This window comes from Aspergillus niger (genome assembly GCF_000002855.4).
Source record: "Aspergillus niger supercontig An01".
Classification (NCBI taxonomy): Eukaryota; Fungi; Ascomycota; class Eurotiomycetes; order Eurotiales; family Aspergillaceae; genus Aspergillus; species Aspergillus niger.
The window spans coordinates 159,443-180,825 of NT_166518.1; the positions used below are offsets into that span (position 1 = coordinate 159,443).

Sequence of the window (21,383 nt, forward strand, 5' to 3'; positions counted from 1 at the left end):
TACCGTACTAGGGGAGAAGCTGGCTATGCGATATTGGGTTCTCAACCCTCAATCACGCGCACAGAGTCTATGGCTACCTTATCATCGAGTTGTGTGCTGGCATCCTTATGGCAGCGACGTTAAAGATGTCGGACCGAAGGCAGAAATCATACTTAGATTTCCCTAGTCCAACGCTAGTCACCACGACATACCAGTAACCATTGCTTCTATTGCCAGGTTACGAGCTATGGATCCGGAATGGGGCGATGAGTCTGAAGCCTCAACTGTCGGCGACGAGCAGGAGGATACTATCAATGAGATTGTCGCCGAAGTTATCGATCAGTTTCTCACGGAATTTAGCCGACAACTCGGGATTCGACAACCGGAAGACTCGTCACCGCCACGTTCATTGGAGCCCAAGGTGCCCGAGACTGAGGAAGAGTATCGAGAATATGTCTGGAGTTACATTGAGAATAAACTCCGTTCGTATTATCAACCGGGTGACCAATACGTGGAAGAGATAGTGAAAAGTGCAGCTGTCCGCGCCAGGAGTCTCACACAGAAGTATGAGTTGAAAGCTGAAACCACGCCAAAGTTGGCCATTATGGCCTTATATGACTTTGTGATACTTTGCGGTATTTGATTCACTTCCCTAGATACTCTGATTCCGAGCTAACCTTGTGCACTAGACGATAGCAAGTCGATGAGAAAAGACAGGGGCACTCGCATACGGGCTCTCGAAGAAACTTGTCAACGTGTTGCTGAAATCGCTAGCGCTGTACACGAACAGGACGTGTATCTCCGGTTTCTAAACAATGCAGAAGATCGGCATTTAAACAAGTTGTCTCCTAATGAGATCCAAGGTCAAATGAAGAAGATAAAGTATTCTGGGTTGACCAGACTGGGAACTGTGCTCAGAACCAAAATCGTTGAGCCTCTCATTTACGATCCTGTGATAAATGGCCTGTCTGCGAAGCCAGTGATTACTATTGTCGTAACCGATGGACGTGTGAGTAATGTCTAGCTTCATCAAATGTCAGAGGAAAGACTAATCCGATCGAAACATCAGCCAGAAGGTGAACACGAGAACTGTTTTGGGGAGACTATCTTGAGCTGCAAACAGAGGCTGAGTGAACTTTCCATGCAGCCAGCTGGTGCGGTGTTTCTCATCTCCCGAGTTGGCAATGATGCCAATGCAGAGACATTCCTGAGTAATCTCAAGATGAATGAGGAACTACAAGAGATGCTCTATTGTTGCCAGGACCAGCTGGATGAGCGACGGGAAGTATTCCGTAGAGCTGGCAAAGATGGTCGATACTCTTCGTATGTAAGTGTACCTCTTGCTTCGTGCTGAACATAGTAATGTCGCGCTTTCTCACACCTCGGTACAGCTTATTGAATTATTTGTCGCCGCACTAGATAGCCAGGCTAGATAGACTAGGTCAGTGACTCCCAACATTTCATATGAGAGTACATTCTCAGTATATAGCCTGAAATATAGTCCAGTATTTATTTCTTTTCTTTTTCTTTTTCTTTTCTTTTTTTTTTTTTTTTTTTTTTTTTTTTTTTTTTGGTTTTTATGTTCCTATTGTAAGGTATGTTGGTAAGGAACTGGTATAATTCAGCATCACTAATAACTTAACAATGTATGGAAACCAACTGGGATTCTTCTGCGGCATATGTGGAAGCAAGGACAGCGATACTGCGGATGCAATGCAGCTGTCACTATGTCGGGCGTATGTGCTGTAAGAAACCATCGCCCGAAACCACACAATACCGACGCAATGGTGATGAGCCAGCCTTTTAGTGTGTATGTTAGGATAGAAAGATCACCCCTTAACAAATCCAATCTATGACTACGATGCCGGCATTTGCACGATCGAATCTGTGTTCTTAATGATTCAGTGACGATAATTAATATTTGTGATCTTTTATCTCTTTCCCGACAGGAAATCGTCACTGAACACAGAGGCTTCTTACTTCCGCCTCGTCTTTCAAGGGTTCATTCGCTCTATTTCATCTAAGACCTGCTTCATCTGCCCTTGAGAACAAGGTAATTGATATATAATTTCTCTAAAATCCTCTGACATGTAGCTATTACCTATCCCACGTGTTGTAGCAGCCGTCTGGATTAGTCTCGTACTGGTTAAAATCATACGTCAACTTAGACATACTACGTCTAGTATAAATCTCTATGAGTCTCAAGTATACAATACCTAGTACCACTGAGGGAGGTTACACTATCATTAGCATTGCTTGCCTGGCCATCGCCACTGTTCTAAGTAGTTCATATAGATAAGGCTAATGATTAGTGTGCTGCACACTTTTAACAACCAAGTTTTCTACATTGAGTTCAGTATGTGACTAAAAAGGCTAATTAGCTACCGTGGCGTAACGGGCCATTCCGAAATTTCCAGATATAGTGGCAGATATTGTAGAAGCCTAATCACAAAAGACAAAATTGCTAAAAGAATTAGTGTGCTCTGTACAACCGGGAGATGCCGTGCGATCTAGAGTCAGAGCTTGTCTTACCTTCAATGCCTTCGTGGCTGGCTCAGCTCAGATCACCCCAGAGAATCCCAGAGATATAATAGTAGGTGTCATCCCATGCCTCTTACAATCCTCAACCCACACAATAACGTCAAATATTGACTGGTCGCCCGCCGATCTGCCTCCTACACCTCGAGAGATGTCAATAACCGTTAACTCGCAAGTAGTTGAGCTTGATTGCTTGATACCCAGAGTCGTTGATGTTGAACGCGAATGTATCTACTCCAGACACTCTTATTTGGTAGACGATTTGCTAACGCATGATATCAGATGAAGATGTCGAACAATTCATCCCCTGGGTCTTCCAACACACGGATCTCATGGACTGGGACTGCACACAGGACTGGCCAGAGGAGGAACATCTCTTCAAGAACTTGTTTGCTTCACTAGTCGACTATATAGAGGAGCAAGGACATGGAAATATGATTTCAGAGATCTTGTGCAAGGAAACGGGCATATCGAATATCCTGAAACCCAGCGAGACAATCACATTGCCCCGAAAAAGCTGGAGAGTCAGTAAACGATCATCTCATATGAATTTCATCTACTCGCAAAGCCATATGTTTGCCGACTTGATGCGGAATATCTATTATAGGCTTGATGATGTGGATGAAGAGGCCCCGAGGCTTGGGTAAGTGACAAATCCACTGTGGATGGTTATCTCAGCATGATGGTAACATGTTTCTAGCGTCATACCATTCCCACGTGATGTGAGATACGCAGTGGGCAGGGTACAATATGCTGCCCGACTAGAGGGTAATGTTCACGTTGGGACACGAGCTGATTTTATACCAATAATCTCTTTTACTGGGGTATGTATATTAGCCACTGCTTGGGAAAAGGCTGCAATCTAATGGTATACAGTGGTACGAGGGACAAACTTGGAATGAACTATTGACGGACACAATTTGCACTATGCTGGGACATCTGACTATGAACCTAAGAATAAGTCCGCATGGCGGTGTTCAAAGTCAGGAGGTCTTTGTTGTTGGTTTCCATGGGCCGTATCTTCACATATGTCGTGGATTCTTCTCGCGAGATCTTATTGCTAGAGTGCATCTATATGGATGCTCAGATGAGGAAGAGTTTGATCTGGAGTTCACACGGGGTTATAACCTATATTTGAAAGAAGATTGGCTTGAGGCTATACGTGCGTTGACCAGACTGCTTAGGTATGTTCTTAGTGGCAAAGCAATGGTTGCAGCAGTGCACAGAAAGCCGTAGGATGGATGGGGGTGACTGGCATCATTTACATAGTTTGGCTAATCTAAAGGATCAAGCTGCAACTAATCGATCTAAGTCTGCACTAGACAGCGTTGCACATCCGCGCTTGGATTCTCTCGCATATTCTCTGGCATCTTTCAAGCTATTCGGGGCTATTCCCCACTAAGCAGAAACAATAGAAGGGGAATTGCAGCTTCAACGGTATTGCATTACCGCTTCGCCCCAGACTTATACCATACTATGCAGATAATGTCCCGTCACGCTAATTTTCGGCTCGCGCTTGCATTTGCCAGCTGATGATATTCCCAAAAAGTAGCATTGATGAACATGACTTTACTGCCATACCAACCCGAACTGCTCGACGACTTAAGGACAAGGGAGAGCACGGCATGAGTTCATCTACTTTGGTTTGTCACCAGACTGCTATTGATCTGTAACTTCTCCTGCCTAGGTGCAGCTCTTTATTCCCGTATTTGGCACCATACACACCTGACAAAGTCTCCTCTTTGTGGTGATGTGACCTCGGATATTAAGTGCGAGGAGAAACGACGACGCTTGTACTGCATATGCCGACCGGAAGAATTGAGAGCGAGAGGCAGTGCAATGATGCTCTGATGATGGCGGAATTTATCGAGCAAGTAAGACAATTACTTACTGTAATCTTTATTCCATATCTGATTGTTCATTGAAAGTAACCGAATCTACTAGCGAGCACAACTGCGAGATCTCATAATGCTTGTGGGCCTCCTGGCCCGCCCAGGTGTAAGATGTGGAACACCGTCTAGACGTCCCAGGACATACTAAGCATAAGCACTAGTAAGTATTTGAGCTGTCACTTACTCTCGGCTGTTCGCTAAACATGAAGGCTGCCTGCCATCCAATCAGTGATCGTCTATCTGAAATGCAGAAATAAACTAGTCCTACCTGAGTACGTATTAATGATGCAGGCGATCCTCTCCAATGAACGTCAGCGTGGACATCTGCACAAGGCTGTTCATGCATGCTGGACTAGTACACCGCCCAGTCGCATTGCCTTGCCCCCATTCTTGATACTTTAAAGGGCTCCCATTCGACCCCCGCTAACAGAGGGAAAGTTGCCTTTGTCAGATGTCCAGCAGGGATCAACCGCATTTAAAGAAACCCTCCACCCATCATGATCCACTCAGCTCCCCATCCGTCACAATGGCGCTCAACGTTACTACATACGCGACCATCGTGACAGTCCTGCTGGTACGATATTCTCTCGGCGTTCTCATTAGTACTGCTACCTAATTCGTTCCAGCTGCCTGTTCTCCTAGCAATAAAACGGCTCTACTTCCATCCTCTCTCCCGCTACGATGGCCCACGGCTCTGGGCGCTGACGCGACTCCCTTACATGCTCGCCTTTCGGTCGGGTCGGCTTGCTCACGACATCAAAAGATTCCACGATATTTATGGCGATACTGTTCGTGTGGGCCCGGATGAGGTGTCATTCTTGGATCCCGATTGCATAAAAGACATATACAGCCGTCGTCCCAATAACCCACATTACAAGGCGCTACCCAAGGATCCAATCCGCCAAAAGCCTCCACAACCTGGACAGCCTGGCGACATTCTTGATGTGGAAGACGATGACCACTCGCGTATTCGAAAAGCATATGCCCCCGCGTTTAGTACACAGGCCCTAAACGCCCAAAAGCCACTGGTAACGTCATATGTCTGCAAAATGGTCGCCCAGTTGAAGTCCCGGGCCAATAGCACGGACCCATCTAAGAGAATAGTTGACCTTCAGCGTTGGGTCACGTACTGCACGTTCGACATCATCTGCTCACTGAGCTTCGGTGAAGACTTTGGCTGCCTGGACAATGATAATTACCACGAATGGGTCGGGATGGTAGTCAACTCTGTGAAAGGCAAAGTGCAGATTGCGGCTTTCCGCTTTTATCCATGGCTCTTCAACTACCTAGTCAAGAGTTTACCCAAATCCGCCCAATTGATGGTAAAAAGGCATCAGGCCATGACTAATGAGAAGGTCCAAAAGCGCCTACATACAGCAGTAGACCGACCGGATTTCTTCTCATACCTTCTCAAATCGAAGAACGAGCTCACAGAGCCCGAGATGGAGATTAACGCGGCTACCTTTATCTTCGCAGGAAGCCATACACTTCAATCCTCTCTCACGGGGATCCTGTTCCACTTACTCAAGAACCCTGAAGCCCTTGCCCGGGTAGCAGAAGAGGTTCGGAGTAGTTTCCCTGATGAGGAGGATCTGGATGCGAATAAGCTATCGAAACTGCCACTCTTGGACGCAGCCATTAAGGAGGGTATACGACTAACCGCGCCTGTGCCGTTGGGAATAACGAGACTTGTACCCAGGGGAGGACATACCGTGTGTGGACAATATTTTCCCGAGGGTGTAAGTGTACATGACGCTTCCGAGAATCTTTCAGGCACAAGGCTAATGGAACAACTATACAGAGCAAAGTAGCATACAATTTATGGGCTGCGGGCGTGTCTCCCCGAAACTTTGCCGACCCTACCAAGTTCCATTTGGAGCGTTGGCTGAACCCCGATGAGGGTCGCTTCGCAAACGACCGGCGCTCTGCTATACAACCATTCTTGCAGGGGCCGCGGGACTGTATTGGTCAGAATTTGGCACGGTTGGAGATGTCGCTCGTAATAGGATACCTGGTTTATCACTTCGACTTCGTGTTGCCGAATGGACGAGAGGCTCTCGGTGAATGGGAAGATCAAGAGACCTATGCTGTTTGGATGAAGTCGCCCCTTATGGTGGAGTTGGTTGCACGTTGATTTGACTCAAGACAAAGGACAGGGGCGGATTGGAAAGTATAGAGCTCAAAACGCACAAAGGGGTCTACAGTTCGTCGTGGTCTAAGGGTATCTAAATCTCACCTAGATTCGAAAGAGTTCATTCACCAGGATGAGCTCAAAATATCTTTTCTAAATGGAGGGTCTCTTGATTTAAAGCTTTGATAGTTATCCTAACTAGCTCAATAGCCCAATGCACCCTGGCGTCCTTAGAAAGGTCAAAGATGGTTGATAAGTAGAGTATGATATTAACTGAGTTCGATTAGTTTTACATATTCTTAGATCACGATGAGCTTAGGACATTTGAGATAGATAGATAATCTCCTGATCAAGAGTATCTAGAAGTACCCCGACTATCCTATTCACCCTAATTCACCTGAAACTCCCAAGTCAATCTTGAAATGGTGGAGAAATCCGTTGCAGTATCAAGGGAGTGGGATTGAGTTGTACACACCCCCTCGACCATGTTGAGGTATTTTCAGACCACGTTGAGCTTCCACCCGAACAAGCCCCGAGCCATTGATAAGTAAGACTGAGTCTCTGAGTCCATGAATACCGTTGGAAGAAAGGCCGCAGCGCCAGTAACATCCTCTTCTCAGGCTTGACGCTTGATCTAGTTTGCATATGTAGATGCGGCAGAGACTCTCAGCAAGCATGCCTCAAGGTTGTTTTCCAGGTTCTATAGCACGCGACCGTGAAAGACACTTCGATTCGATCTTCCTATGAAGATGGACTGAACGACTGAGCTTTATCACTCCCGGGTGATAGCTTTCCGTGCCCATACAAGCTCTGGCCCATAATCCGGTCCCGAACGATACAAAGCAATGTTCACCAAAAACGCACCCCACCCATCCAACCACCAATTCTCAGCCATCAGTTCCAGTGCAACACCATAATGAGCGAGAACCACCAGTGCCGTGGGATGATTTGCCTGCAACAGATCCAGGTACTTCACACTGACCACGGCAGGCCACCTCATCATAATGGAGGGAACCGGATTTGCCACACTGATTGCCTGTTGCAGCAGGTCAAGGAACTTTTGAACGGATTCTTCAATCACTAAGCTCTCGCTATCATAGCAGTCCGGCCGAGAAGACCGTCTCAAATTGTCATAAATGTCCGATATGCGAGTATATAATTCCCGCGCACGCGTTGTCTTTGATTCCTCACGTGGCTGCTCGCCGAGTTTCAGTAAATCTCGCATGCCGCCCGCTTCAATCCATGGGCGAGCCTGTCCCACTATTGAAGCTACACCCCGAATTAACATGAAAACCTCAAGAACAGCCGACAGGCGCAGAGCTCCTGGGTCGGCCTTTGGTCCGTGCGCAGCAAACGAGAACATAACGACGAAGCAGGAGAATGCAAACAAAGCATGGCAGTTTCCTGAAGTTACATTATTTAGAAGAGGCTTACACAAAGATAGCGAAATGTTGTTGTGCGTCATGGCGGCCTCGGTGTACTTGTGTCTTCTCTCGACGGGGCCATGGTGACTTAGGTGAAGTGCGGATAAAGCCAATAGACTGTGCATCAAAAACGGATGCGATAGAGCCTCCTGTGGGACAAACTCCCGCAGAACCTTCTCTGTGGATTTGTCGTGTACCAGTGTCCGCACGGTCGCCACGTGCCAGTGGTTCAAGAGATCCAAGTCCAACAGTGGGAGTTGGAAGCCGTCATTTCTCGGAATGAGATCGACGCGGGTACCGGAAGCAGCAAAGCTGTGATGCGATATTTGGGGTGTGATTTGGCCCTCAAATGAACATCTGATGTGCTTCTTATGGCAGGAGCCGCAAATAGGCCGAAACTCGTCACATTTTATCCGACGATGTTTGCACTGGGCACAGCCGTGATGGGATTTAGTGTGAGACCGTCGAGAGGGCATGCCATTCACTTTATCTCCCTAGACCATGCAGATAACAACCGTCGCTCTGAGCCGATATGGTGCGCTGTTGGAGGCGAGGCGAATTCTGGGGAAATCCCAGCGTCTCGGCGTGTGGGACCTGAGGCAGCAAATTTAACCCGTAAACTATCCTGTTTACGGAATGGTTTTCGAAATTGGCCTCGGAACCAATTCTTCGCGGCTAATCAGCAACTGTTGTTGGTTCCACTCTTCGATTCTTGTTCTCTGGGCTGTTCTTTCGGAAGGTGAACAATTTGCATAACCACGGCAGCCCAGCAACAATCGTCGATACGCCTAGATCACTGGCTAATAAGGATGCACCATTTCGAGTTCAGTCTTACTTTAATGACTAAGCGTATCGCCTAGAGACATTATGCTCGAATTGAGGACACGTCCAGTGGGACCTGAGGGCCTCTGCTATCTCTTGGATAGCGTTTCTCTTTCTCAAAAGGGCATAGTTTTCGAATGAAATGATTATGCCTAGATCATATTCGATACCCGAGACGATGCCTTTTAAAGCTGGCCTGCCCATGCCCCAGACTTCTCCGCGCTTGAACTGTAGTCTTGCCCAAAGGAAACTTTTAGAGAAACCAAGGGAGAGGAGACTTAAAGCTGCACACAATGGGGGTTGCAATTCGTTCAGGCTTTGAATATTACTATTACTACCCCTCTCTAGCAGCGGCGGTGATATTCATCATCTGTTTCCTGCTAACCACGCTCTTGCACACGTTCCAGCTCGTCCGGACGAAAACATGGTTCTTTATACCGTTCCTTATCGGGGGCTACTGTGAGTCAAGACGAAGATTATACAAAATATTGGGCACTTATTTCTAATGTGTTTGTTTCACTGCAGTTGAATTTGTAGGCTACTGCGCCCGTGCCGTCTCTGCCAATCAATCCCCCAATTGGACCATGGGCCCTTTCCTGATCAACTCGCTCCTTCCTCTGGTTGCACCTGCGCTCTTTGCGGCTAGTATATATATGGAATTGGGGAGATTGATCATCGTTCTTCATGCTCAACAACACAGCCTCATTCGAGTGAAATGGTTGACCAAGATCTTCGTCACCGGTGATGTTCTATCATTTCTGCTTCAAGCTGGAGGTAAGGAGCACTTGCAGTTGCCGAGAAATCGCTACAAACTCATGCTAAATCCTCAATCTTCGACCTGCAGGGGCTGGTCTCATGGGTAGTCACTCTAAAAGCGGTACTGAAACCGGGTCGCATATCATTGTTGGCGGTCTCGTCGTCCAGATTGTTTTCTTCGGTTTCTTCATCATAACCACCGCAATTTTCCACCATCGCATGCTACAAAGTCCGACACCATGCTCCCTTGAAATAAACTGGAAAAAGCTCATCTGGGTATTGTACTCAGCTAGCGTGCTCATTCTTGTGCGGTCGATTTACCGTCTTATCGAGTATATCGAAGGGTTTGGGGGATATTTGCTTTCTCATGAGGTGTACCTCTATGTATTTGACGCGTTGCTTATGTTTGCGGTCATGCTGATATTCCATGTCGTTCACCCGAGCGAGCTCAATGCTTGGTTGAAGTCGGGCGGGCTAGTTAGCAAGGGGTTTCGGTTCGAAAGGCTGAACGGGAATTCGATACCCATCAGCTGAGACTATATTCATCATATACCCCTTTCTTATGATTTACTTGCTTCGCTGTCCAAATTTACTATGATTCTATTCCATCCAGGCTTCGTGTGGTAAGCCAGGCTTTTTAACGGTCCACAATGGCACAGCAAGAACCGTATTCATTCGGTGCTGCTGCATATAACGCATTAACTGTCAAATCAAATAATCTCGGTTACATGCGTTCAACTAAGAGTCAGCTGATCAGAGCAACCTTGAAGCAATCAGTCTCGAATGCGACAATCGTTACGCAAACCACACCCACTCATCCCTCCCTTCAACTTGTGTTACGCCATTTCTGCTTGAGACAACGAAACGACTCTGGTTACAGTGGAATGATACTTATATTTCTCAGCATTCTTTATTCCATTCTGTTATTTCTCTGCTGACAAGTCGTGCACTTTTATCCAAAGCGTTGATAACATCGCGGATGTCGTTATCTGTGGTCTGTGGGTTGATGGTACACATTCGGAGGCAGACAACCCCGCGAATACGAGTGGTGAACACGACTGCGATATTCTGAGTTGCCAGTCTCTTGGAGACAAGACTGTTGATATCGTCGATAGCTTCTGCACTCATTCCAGGCGGATTGAAGCGGAAGTTGATAACAGCCATGCTACTAGGTGTGACGATTTCCCAATCGCTGAGCTTGCTCACTTCAGTCTCAACGAGATCGGACAGTTCAAACCCGCGCAGGATCATCCGGTCAATCATGTTTGTCCCGAGGATGTGTAAAGAAAACCAGAGCCTCATATGACGAGCTGGTCGTGTCAACTCGATCCCAAAGTTAAAAGGATTCTCAATATATCCGTCTTCGACATCACGCAAGAAGTGCGCGGTTGTGGCGAAGCTCTCCCTTGGACGGACCCTTTCTTTGAAAAGGACAACACCACAGCCATAGGTTTGGAAGAGCCACTTGTGAGGATCCCAGGCGATGCTGTCAGCGCGGCCTATACCTTTCAGAAGGTCCTTGCGCGATTCGCAAAAAGCAACTGATCCTCCATAAGCAGCGTCGACGTGCATCCACATTCTGTACTCTGCTGCTATATCTGCGATTGCATCAAGGGGATCAATACTCCCAGTATTGGTTGAGCCGCAGGTTACAATTACCACATACGGCTTCAAGCCGTTTTCGATATCCTGAATGATAGCCTGGCGAAGACTCCCCAGATCCATTTGGAACTCCGCATTGCAGCGCACGGTCCTTATCTGGTGCTTTAGCAGGCCCGTTATACGGAGTGCTTTGGCTACACAGAAGTGCGTCTCCTCGGCGATATATGCTGTTGCTCTTGTGCGCATGTCATCTTCCACAAGCTGATCCCGTGCAACAGTCAATGCAGTCAGGCAAGCAAGGGAAGCACCGGACACAAACTGTCCCCCTGCTGATGGGGGCAGTTCGAACTTTTCAGCTACCCAGCGAATGATAGATTCTTCTACCGCGCAGATACCGGAACCCGACTCCGAGCTCCCTGCATAATTGTTGAAGGCGGTTGAAATAACATCTCCTAGCCACGATAAAGGAGAGGCTGCCGAGGGTACAAAGGCGAAGAATCTTGGGTGGTTGACGCTGTAGCGAAAAGAGAGGATATCTTCGAATTCTTGCACAACATCTTCCAATGATCGCCCTTGCTCAGGAGGAGAAGACTTCAACAACTTGACCAGCTGCTCCTTTGTTGGACGTTTGACTAGGGCTGCTTGATCGCATAGAAGTTTGTCCCCGACAATTTCTGAAAGCCCTTGGAGTGTATCTCGCACGATTTCGTCCATGGCGTAGATAGCGAAGGGCCACTAAGACTGTATGTGGCAAATTCTAAGAATAAGTGTAGCCCAGTATCCATATAGTAAGTGCGCTATGCAATCTTTGATGATGAATATCATCAGTACCCGCAGGAGCGAGACATTTTTGAATATATAGTGTGCCACAATTCCAGGGGCAATTCATCCATAAGATATGCAGAGGAGCTAATGCGAGCAGCCGTATCCGGAGAGTCATGGGTGTCCACCAGCACATTCCACCCGTCATCTGGGATTGTCTATCACCTGCAGGGCATTTTACAATTTTAGTGCCGGTCAAAGCATAGTAGTCAACCTTTCGCTGTTAGCTTGGGGAAACGTAACAAGGATTGTTGGTTAAGGTTCGGCGAGATGTCCGGCTATCAAGGTTCTTCTTAACATAACCTGGTCATGAGTCATGCTTTGTCAGGCTACCGGCAGGCTTTCAGGACATTACGTAGATTATCTAGGATAAACAGTCTATGTCAACCGCGAGCCAGTCACTGATTGTAAACGTCCTTGTCGAACGGTGCCTGAACATGCTCGGAGGCTGATAGAGTACCGTATCCGCTTCTTGTCCCTCTCAACTCATTGTCCAGAGCTTCGGAGGACTTTATTCCGTTTTCTATAGGAATACCTTTATTTGGCAACACATCTAGTATTTCCTTGTTGGGAGTTGACTTGCATAGTTTGGGTGCAAACGATGGTTGGTGTAACACTCGGGGAAACCCCCCTTGCAATTAAAACATGTCACTAGCCTTTGTGCTGTAAATGATGAGCGCAATAGATAATTAGGTGTCTGCAACCCTGGCACAACACAAGCTTGGAAGGATGTGTATACATCAGGTGAGATGGTCAAGATTATGCCATGATGATGTGTGCAGTGGATGACGATCGTCGTCGTGGATTTGGCTGCATCTCATATTATGAGGATATATTTCATCGTTGCCATCGATGAGGCCCGTGTTCGATTCACGGATGATGCAATGTGATTTATCTTTTGTTTTGTTTCTTTTACCTACCCGGCTTACTAGACAGCACCAATTTGGTCATCTTCTTTTTTCTTGGCCTTCCTATCTTATCGTCATTTGTGTTTTCATCCATAGGGCTGTTTACTAGTCCCGTCTATTATATATAAGAAATAGCTTTTTGCTGCATTACTATCTATAACCACACTCTTTTGCTTCCGGGTAATGAGGATACCCTCACTTTCTGCCCCATTCACTTCGCCATTCTAAGGCTACACCGGTTGGAAGTTACTGATCCCTAGCATACAAAGAAGCTGGCCTGTGTAACATTCCACACCATCAGCGCAAGGGCTAGGATACGCAGTTGACTCGTTGATACTGGTCAAGCCATGAACAAGAATGGTGATCTGAGAACGCGGTCAGAAACCCATAATGCGTAAGACTGAAATTTTGGAGAGAACCGGCATTCATTTCCGAGGATCGTAAAAGTTTAGTACGCGCTCGGTCGGGTGGACTGGTTGACTTCATAAATTTGAATGGTTCGTTATCTTCAAGGACATCATTAGATTAATTGCCCTTGCGATGCAGCGAACACCGCAAAGATCACTGACTACATGAAGTGAGGATTCGTTGTTGGGACAAAGCCAAGGCAAGATCCATATTGGTTGTTCAACATTATATTCAACTCCTCAGCATGACGCCAGCCAGGCGCATACATCTGCAGAAATGGCGCGCCATATGGTGATATAACCTGAGCATATACACATGACGAAAGTAGCACTCGGAGTTGCGCCAAGTAGCCAGAGCTAGCTGTTCATCATGATATTGATATTACGCCCTGGAATACTAACCAGAGGACGGCCACAACGTATCTTTCCGATCGGCGTTTTGTAGGATATGGAAATACCTGTTGATGTGAATACCTTCAAGGCAAATTAACTACTGCAATGCAGTACAACTTATCAGATTGAAGTGGGGTCTTTCGAGACTTCAACTTCTTTCATCAGATAAGATAGGAAGTAAGCTGTCCATGAAATGGATGAAAGATGGACTTTACTCCCGTCTTTTGGGTTTTAGCTGATGGTGGGATGATGGGCGCTGACGTTCCTACCACTGTCCCACACTCTCTTATCCCCTCGAATTTCCCCACTCTCTTTTACACCACTGCTCTGCTTTCAGCTCCAAAGTTCCCTCTGGATATCAAACAGAATAAGTAGGTCTGAGCTACAATGCCCAACAATAAGGAGAGCTCTCATGCTACCGAGGCTCACATTTCAGCTCATGATGCACAAGGCCCTGGCGTGACATCCGATACTGGAAGTCCAGGCGTCAAGCGGATCGAGGCTCTTTCATCTCACCTACATATCCTCGACCGTGTGTTCCTTTTCTGTGGAGTCTTCCTCATTGCCTACGTCTACGGTCTCGATGGCCTACTGCGGGGCACTTATCAGGTTGGCCTCCATCAGCATGTTTACTGAACTATTCATTCTCACGGCTATCTAGCCATACGCAACGGCGTCATATGGGTTACATAGTGTGTTATCAAGTGTCGATATCCTAAGAGCGGTTATTGCAGCAGCAGCGCAGGTTTGTGGTCTTTTTGTCTCCCAGTTCAGCAACTAATCTGCTTTGTTTCACAGCCAACTGCAGCTAAGATCGCCGATGTTTTTGGGAGAGTGGAATTGATCTTGGTCTCAATATTCTTCTATACTCTTGGTACTGAGTTCAATGCATCTCGAGCTCGTTATGTTCTAACCACCTAGTTAGGGACTATAGTTGAGGCGTCCTCGAGTACGGTCGAGCAGTTTGCTGCGGGCGCTGTGTTGTATCAGGTGAGAGTTGAGTCCGATCCCGCATTTCAATTCCTGCTACATTTGGGCTAACGTTTTGATGAACAATAGATTGGATACACGGCTATTATCCTACTGGTCGAGGTTCTGGTTGCGGACGTCACTTCGCTTCGCTCTCGTCTGCTGTTCTCATATATTCCAACACTTCCATTCTTGGTAAGGTGGACAGATTGGGAAGTTATATATTTGTTTCTGACGCTGATAGATCAACACTTGGATTAGTGGAAACATAACTGGGGCTGTTTTGGGAGTGACTACATGGCGCTGGGGAATCGGCATGTTTGCAATAATCTATCCAAGTAGGACACTGCCCCCCTGAATCAGATAATTGCTGATTATCTCTAGTCTGCACGCTCCCTCTTCTCATGGTACTTTATATTGTGTACCACAGGGCCAAAAAGGATGGTACAGTAGATCATATCGCAAGCTCCTTTCGGACTTTGGGTGTTCGTCGCCTGGCGATTGAGTTGTTTTGGCAGTTGGACGTGATTGGCATTATCTTGATGATCGCTTTCCTTGCCATGATTCTGGTACCTCTCACGATAGCTGGCGGCCTGGATTCCCAGTGGAAGAAAGCAAAGATTATCGTCCCTCTCGTTTTGGGGCTGTGTTGCATTCCGGCATGGGTTGTTTGGGAGAGAGCTTGCAAGCATCCCATGGTCCCATTCAAGGTAGGAATTCGGCACATTGTTGGTGCTATAATACTAACGCATGTATAGCTACTAAAGGATAGAGCAGTCTGGGGTGCCTTGGGGATAGCTGTTATGCTAAACACTGGTAAGCAGGAACATGTCCTTCTGATGCCGTTTCTAAACGAGGTGCAGCATGGGCTCTTCAGAGTGAATATCTCTACACTGTCCTCATTGTTAGCTTTGGCGAGAGTATTACAAGCGCAACGAGGATCAGGTCCCTTTACAGGTAAGCTACAAGGAATTCGGTAATTGTACAGACGTTGACCCCATTCTTCACAGCTTTGCCAGCGTCCTCACCGGTTCCATTCTAGGTATCGTAGTATTCAAGGTCAGGCGTCTCAAACCATTCATTGTTGGAGGTACATTGTTGTTCATGGTAGCCTACGGAATCTTGATCTATTACCGCGGAGGGCCCACATCATCCAGTCATTCGGGGATAATTGGCGGCCAAATCCTTCTGGGTATTGGTAGGTCCAGACGCAACACCTCTAATTGACCGAAACTAACTAGGACCTTCCAGCTGGAGGATTGTTTCCCTACCCTGCGCAGGCCAGCATTCAGGCTGCCACCAAGCATGAGCGTGAGTTATTCCAATACTTTTCTTAGAAGTTATTTCTGACTTTGGAAAGACCTGGCTGTCGTCACAGGATTATTTCTAGCCTGCTACAATATTGGCACTGCAGTAGGAGGAAGCATTTCTGGCGCGGTCTGGACCCAGATTCTCCCCGGAGAGCTAAACAGTAGACTCGGCAACGCCACATTGGCCACTCAAGCGTATAAGGATCCATTCACATTCAGTGCTACTTACCCAATTGGGACTCCGGATCGCGATGCCGTGGTGGCTGCCTACAAGCATACACAAAGGCTACTGTGCATTACCGGCATTTGCTTGACCGTGCCGCTGGTTGCATTTTCTCTCTGCACCCGCAACTTGGTTCTGACGAAAGAGCAAAGTTTCGCAAATGCCGAAGAGGATAGTGCTGAAGCTTGATCATCTATGACAACATACTAGTGCGGGGTCATAGATGGTAATTTCGGAATTGTAGCATGAAGCTGTGGTTTGCTTAGAAGCATAGTGCTATTGATGATATCCGGTTATTGAGATATGATATGATATGATATCTTGGGAATTCACCACATTGTCTTAATTCACTATCACAGAGCAATTGTACAGAACTAGAGACTGAACAATTTGCACTACTGGAACAAAATTCAATCTAAGATGGTTTAGTTCGCTGGATTACAGGTTGCGACTTGGTTAGTCAGCCATCTTCCATGGAAACTTCGCCAACAGTTGCTGTGATCTGTGAGCAACAACCACCACATACGCGCACATTTGGTCTTGTACCACCAAACTACAAGAGAATTTGTCTCATGTGGGTGATGTCAAGCTTAAGCATTACATCTCAACAGAAATTGAATATACTGCTACTTCAAGTGACATTCATATCAAAGAGATGGCCTCATCACAACCCCTCTCAGTGTGTTGAGTAATCGATGGTCTTCTGCCCTATCTTCAGTTCTATTTAAGTCCTACTTAAGATCAAATCATAAAAGATTCACTGATCATGTCCGCTAATTCTGATGCCATTTGGGAGGACCTTCTTGCGGATTTGAAAACACTTCCTGCTATCTCGTTTGATGGGTTTGCGCGCCGAATTCATTTCCGAGCTCGTTGGCATGGAGATTTCGACAGCCTGAGGAAGTACATTGGCACTGACCAACCGTACCCTGCTAATGATGAAAGCCATGACCAGGTGCTTGATGGCATGTATACCGGGGAAGAATTCAGGAGGCTTGGGAATTGGTTCCTTGCTGCCGAATTCATTAGCATCGATGATGATGGCTTGTGGCAGGTAGCTGAGGCAGCGCAACTTGCAGCGGTCTGTTCATTACTTCATTATGGCCCTGAAATACTTCAGCAATAGCTAACCGTGAGCTCATTAACCTCAGTTCCTTTTTTATCCTATATTTACTCCAGAAGTACTCCGGGGCCTCATGTCGATGTGTCTTGCCGAGCATCTCAACACTAAATTCAAAAGCAATGGCCATCCTAGCCTCATGGAGCTAGCAAATACTACCGGGTTCGCGGACTACTTTATCAACAGAATACAAACCAAGTCTTTAATTATCAACCTTGCCTTAACTGAACCCACAAGGTCAGATCATTTGTTTAGCATCTCAGTCCTTCTCGTTGCGGACTATCTGAAATACAAAACTGCATGGCTTGATATATGGAGACTTCTCTCAAAAGACAGACCAAGCTTTAAAGCACTACATGCTTGGTCTCTTGTGACATGGGATGAGCAGGCACAGCGCGATGAAGTGAAGATAGACAACATCGTGAAGAACTGTGGTATAGCTGCGACGATGGCATATTGTTCTGTGCTAGGCTCGCTGTCAACTTTCGACGCACTAGTCATCTTCTACAAAGCAGTAATAGCTGCGATTGATACAGACTCGTTTCCAGAACTTCGCCCGTACCTCGATAGCATCCAAGCAAGTATGAAGAGGCTGATTGACGAAGCCGCTATCATCAACGAATTTGTAAGCTACTCTGAAAAGCTCTACACGACCTTCTACCACAACATGTCCGAGAAGTGGCGCGATGGTGTACGCAACGCGTGGAGAGAACGTAATACTGGTGCTCTTACAGACTGGATCAACAAGGGTTAGGCTCGCCCATCCCGGCGTACTTTCATGTGGGCACTATGAAACATGAAGCCAAAATTAACATTAATAATATAGCTACATCCTCGACTTATATTGAACCAAATCAGCCTTGGCCAGTGGTATCACAATCCAGTCTTTTATGTGGGACGAACCTGAATCTTTCTCAAGGTAAATCAAAACAGATAAAGGGTGTTACGAACAATAATCGATTCCTTGTGTCCGCAAAGCCGCCGCGATATAGCCACGAGGGGTATGGAACCGTAACTTCCAAGTCTCTGAAAGTGTGCTCGGTCGGATTCAGTAAGCTCCGCATCATTAACATATTTTGCCCCTCCTAGGTTAACCGATGTAATGACAGACGGCGAAAAGCCCTTCACAACTCCATCGCAAGTATTTTACACTACCACTGGACTTCGAGCGGTAGATCCAGATTCTGCCAAAACGAGTTGTCCACTCGCTCAGATCGGACCATTGAGAAGGGGACATGTTATCTATCGCCTGACCGGCAATCCGGATGACTATATGTACGATGCTGTGGAAATAAGGTCTATAGAAGTGGGCCATGAATCAGAGCAGACCGTATACAGCGTGTCGCTGTGGGCAGGCGAGCAGTCGCATCATGCGAACGGTTACCTTCTTGCCATCAATAACCCCAACGTAAGTTCAACCCGGATCTAATTACCATCTTTGATTTGTACTTATAGATTATTCATTAGAGAGCTGTCGAATCCACGGCCCGTGCCCTTCGTGCCCTTCCTCCAAAGAAGCGACTCTCACTTCTTGCATCATTTCACGAGCTCAGTTCGACGTTCACGAAGAACGACATTCAAGCTATCCACGAGCGACTGAACTTTGAACTCTTTGGTAGTTATGGGAAGAGAGAGGAAGACCCAATAACACGGTCCGAGATCTTCCCGGCCCTTGTCTCTCCAAGTGACCAGCTAAAGGCGATGAAATATAACCCTCGACAGCTACCCAATGGCGTCCCTCTGGACAGGGTAGAGAGGAGGTTCTCGCTACACGCAAAGGGAGACGGTAATTTGCCTTCAGCATACAAGCTTCCTGAGATTAGCGTCATAGATGGCTGCATTCTTGTAGATGGAGAGCCCCAGATGAGATGCAAGTTGAATTAGCATAGGAGGACTCTCCAATGGACGCGCAAAGTCCAAGAAAATGTGTTCGAACACGGAGTTCTGTCCATCTACTATCATGGACTGTCGGGTAAGGGTGTGGTACTCATTACTGCCACAGATGCACCACAGAACTGCTCCAAGCAGGACATCCAAGCATTCGAAGCAATGCCAACAAGCGTAGCAGGCAATGTCAAACTGCTTCATTCCAGGCGGCAAACAGGCGAAAGGGACAGCGACGATGAAGGGGAATATATACCTCTTATCACCGTCTCGATGCAATACGACAAGAGCACATGGGCACCGGGTGAACCTTTAGACAAGCCCAAAGATCCTATGTCCGGTATGGACGTGCAATGGGGCTTTTTGTACCCACCTGATGGATCTCAGACCACAGCAACGAGGATACCTATTCTTGACGATCTTCGAGATCAACTCAATGAAAAATATAATCGAAAATTCGACAGGCTTTATGATAGCTGGGAAATAGTGCTAGATGACGGCAGGATCAGGGCAACCGTGGAATTCAATCTTGCAAGCGTCGTGCCATTTATCTCCGATGCCGGGATGGACGTCAACACTCTGAATGTGAATTTCAAGTCCCAGTTGGGGATCGACATCACGCTTCCCGTTCTTTTCCAGTCATTCTACATCGACTACGATGTTGACCTCCGTACGGTAAAGGGCGCCATCTTCGACTACAATCCTCTGATGCGTGACACGAAAGGAGATAGGTGGGTCGCTATCAGTGAGATTGGCGTCTTTCTTTGTGCTCATATATTACAGGCGGTTCATTTGTGGGATTTCAGACATCGATGATTCCGAGATTTATGATATGCGATTGAGGGCCTCTAAAGCCTATGCGGACTGTGCGGATTTGACTGCGCCGACCGCATTCACTTCGGCCCTGCAACCAGCGGAAGTGACAGATCAGTTGCATCTGCTACAGGAGCCTACGGTTGACGAGCTTCTTGCACCACCTGGCTATGATGAGGTTGCAGTAAGTTACAATTGCCTATAACTAAGTAGAGCGAGTGACTTCAATAACTGACCACGTATCGCGGTCCAGATCCATAATATGTCTCAAGTGCTTATCAAATCGATGATGTTCTACCACATGGATGACGATCAGCGCGAAGACTTGACCGGTCAGAGCAAGCCCAAAGATCTACCTTTGAGTTTAGGGGCGAACCTGCCGACAGACCTGCAGAAATTCTTTCGAGAAAAGTACGCACCCGCATTTCTATGTCAGTCTGTAATGCGCTACGAGAAATACGAAGATAATTTCACAGATCAGGAAAAGAAGAACATGCGATACTGGTGGGACGGAAATGTGAGTGTTAAGCGACATAGCAAATCCCTGATGAATATGTGGAAGCTAACCGTGCTTTCTGTCATGTAGGGTGACAAATGCCTTGCAAAGTCGAAGGAGTATGCCGAGATCAACCGCCGGGCTTCTGTTGAAGCCGTTAGCCAATTCAATGCGGATGTACTTGACAAATATTTCGACGACAACCCGAAAGAATGGGCCTGCACTCTTTATGCCGCTTTGAAGGACAAAGGTCGAATGTTGACATATCTAGCACATCCTATACAGGGCGTAAGTAAGACCATTGCGCTTATAGCGGGAGCCTATATTAATGCGATGTTTCGTTCAGAACGTCAATGTGATCAACCGCGAGTGCTGTATCCTTGACGCATTGGCACCATCGGAGGGATTAGCCGACCAGTGGTTCGAATATTTCGTTGGCTTTGCCAGTGAGCGTCATCTTCACTATCCATACATTGACCCGGATGAAGATCTGGCTGGTCAATGGCTACATGATTCGATGAGGGATCTTATTCAACGTGTTCTTGAAGGAGATCCGTCCGTCGACGAAGATGTGCGCAAGGGCCTGGAAAAGGACATAGAGGAGTTTGAAAAGGCGAATGGACTCGACCAGACTGCAACTGCCGAGGCCAGGGCCAGCAATATCGTGGAGAAAGGGGCGATATTTTTCGGAGAAGCAAAAAAGTGGCTGACCGCAGTTGGTAAAGGTCTTGCGGTTGCTTTACAGGGCACGAGGCTGTTTCAATTGGCGGAAGCCAGCTTTGAACAGGTGACGAAAGCTATCGGGGACAGCTTGCCAGGGATTAAGAAGCTGAAACCGCTCGCTACGATAGGCATGGTATGTCGTGGACTCTTGCTCTGCGATTGTACCGGGCA

The 21,383-nt window shown here is 47.0% G+C and overlaps 8 protein-coding genes across 8 annotated transcripts; 6 read left to right on the top strand and 2 right to left on the bottom strand.

The window, feature by feature from the left end:
* Positions 1-226: 226 nt before the first annotated feature.
* An01g00660 (uncharacterized protein) lies at positions 227-1,415 on the top strand (the record flags this gene model as incomplete). The annotated part of the gene is made up of 4 exons (XM_059748536.1): positions 227-614; positions 669-988; positions 1,127-1,306; positions 1,371-1,415. 4 exons carry the CDS (start codon positions 227-229, stop codon positions 1,413-1,415), a joined length of 933 nt encoding a protein of 310 aa, XP_059599544.1.
* A 291-nt stretch (positions 1,416-1,706) lies between these two features.
* An01g00670 (hypothetical protein) lies at positions 1,707-3,919 on the top strand (the record flags this gene model as incomplete). The annotated part of the gene is made up of 8 exons (XM_059748598.1): positions 1,707-1,715; positions 1,949-2,032; positions 2,275-2,335; positions 2,457-2,744; positions 2,800-3,160; positions 3,218-3,341; positions 3,394-3,701; positions 3,787-3,919. The coding sequence occupies 8 exons, from the start codon at positions 1,707-1,709 to the stop codon at positions 3,917-3,919; spliced, it is 1,368 nt and encodes a 455-aa protein (XP_059599545.1).
* A 1,016-nt stretch (positions 3,920-4,935) lies between these two features.
* An01g00680 (uncharacterized protein) lies at positions 4,936-6,543 on the top strand (the record flags this gene model as incomplete). The annotated part of the gene is made up of 3 exons (XM_001388475.1): positions 4,936-4,983; positions 5,036-6,148; positions 6,211-6,543. 3 exons carry the CDS (start codon positions 4,936-4,938, stop codon positions 6,541-6,543), a joined length of 1,494 nt encoding a protein of 497 aa, XP_001388512.1.
* Positions 6,544-7,312: 769 nt separating this feature from the next.
* Positions 7,313-8,440, bottom strand: An01g00690 (uncharacterized protein; the record flags this gene model as incomplete). Its single annotated transcript, XM_001388476.1, has 1 exon — positions 7,313-8,440. The coding sequence occupies one exon, from the start codon at positions 8,438-8,440 to the stop codon at positions 7,313-7,315; it is 1,128 nt and encodes a 375-aa protein (XP_001388513.1).
* A 639-nt stretch (positions 8,441-9,079) lies between these two features.
* An01g00700 (uncharacterized protein) lies at positions 9,080-10,076 on the top strand (the record flags this gene model as incomplete). The annotated part of the gene is made up of 3 exons (XM_059748773.1): positions 9,080-9,245; positions 9,324-9,560; positions 9,631-10,076. 3 exons carry the CDS (start codon positions 9,080-9,082, stop codon positions 10,074-10,076), a joined length of 849 nt encoding a protein of 282 aa, XP_059599546.1.
* A 366-nt stretch (positions 10,077-10,442) lies between these two features.
* On the bottom strand, positions 10,443-11,858 carry An01g00710 (uncharacterized protein; the record flags this gene model as incomplete). Its single annotated transcript, XM_001388478.1, has 1 exon — positions 10,443-11,858. The coding sequence occupies one exon, from the start codon at positions 11,856-11,858 to the stop codon at positions 10,443-10,445; it is 1,416 nt and encodes a 471-aa protein (XP_001388515.1).
* A 2,203-nt stretch (positions 11,859-14,061) lies between these two features.
* On the top strand, positions 14,062-16,365 carry An01g00720 (uncharacterized protein; the record flags this gene model as incomplete). The annotated part of the gene is made up of 12 exons (XM_001388479.1): positions 14,062-14,283; positions 14,336-14,419; positions 14,473-14,548; positions 14,600-14,664; positions 14,734-14,838; positions 14,888-14,981; positions 15,028-15,353; positions 15,402-15,459; positions 15,507-15,600; positions 15,654-15,841; positions 15,895-15,954; positions 16,004-16,365. 12 exons carry the CDS (start codon positions 14,062-14,064, stop codon positions 16,363-16,365), a joined length of 1,734 nt encoding a protein of 577 aa, XP_001388516.1.
* A 577-nt stretch (positions 16,366-16,942) lies between these two features.
* On the top strand, positions 16,943-21,381 carry An01g00730 (hypothetical protein [truncated ORF]; the record flags this gene model as incomplete). Its single annotated transcript, XM_059748942.1, has 10 exons — positions 16,943-17,257; positions 17,328-18,045; positions 18,123-18,297; positions 18,386-18,704; positions 18,764-19,082; positions 19,212-19,911; positions 19,964-20,177; positions 20,247-20,510; positions 20,580-20,777; positions 20,836-21,381. Coding segments are annotated over 10 exons (3,768 nt in total), but the record flags the coding sequence as incomplete, so codon positions are not given.
* Between the last annotated feature and the right edge of the window lie 2 nt (positions 21,382-21,383).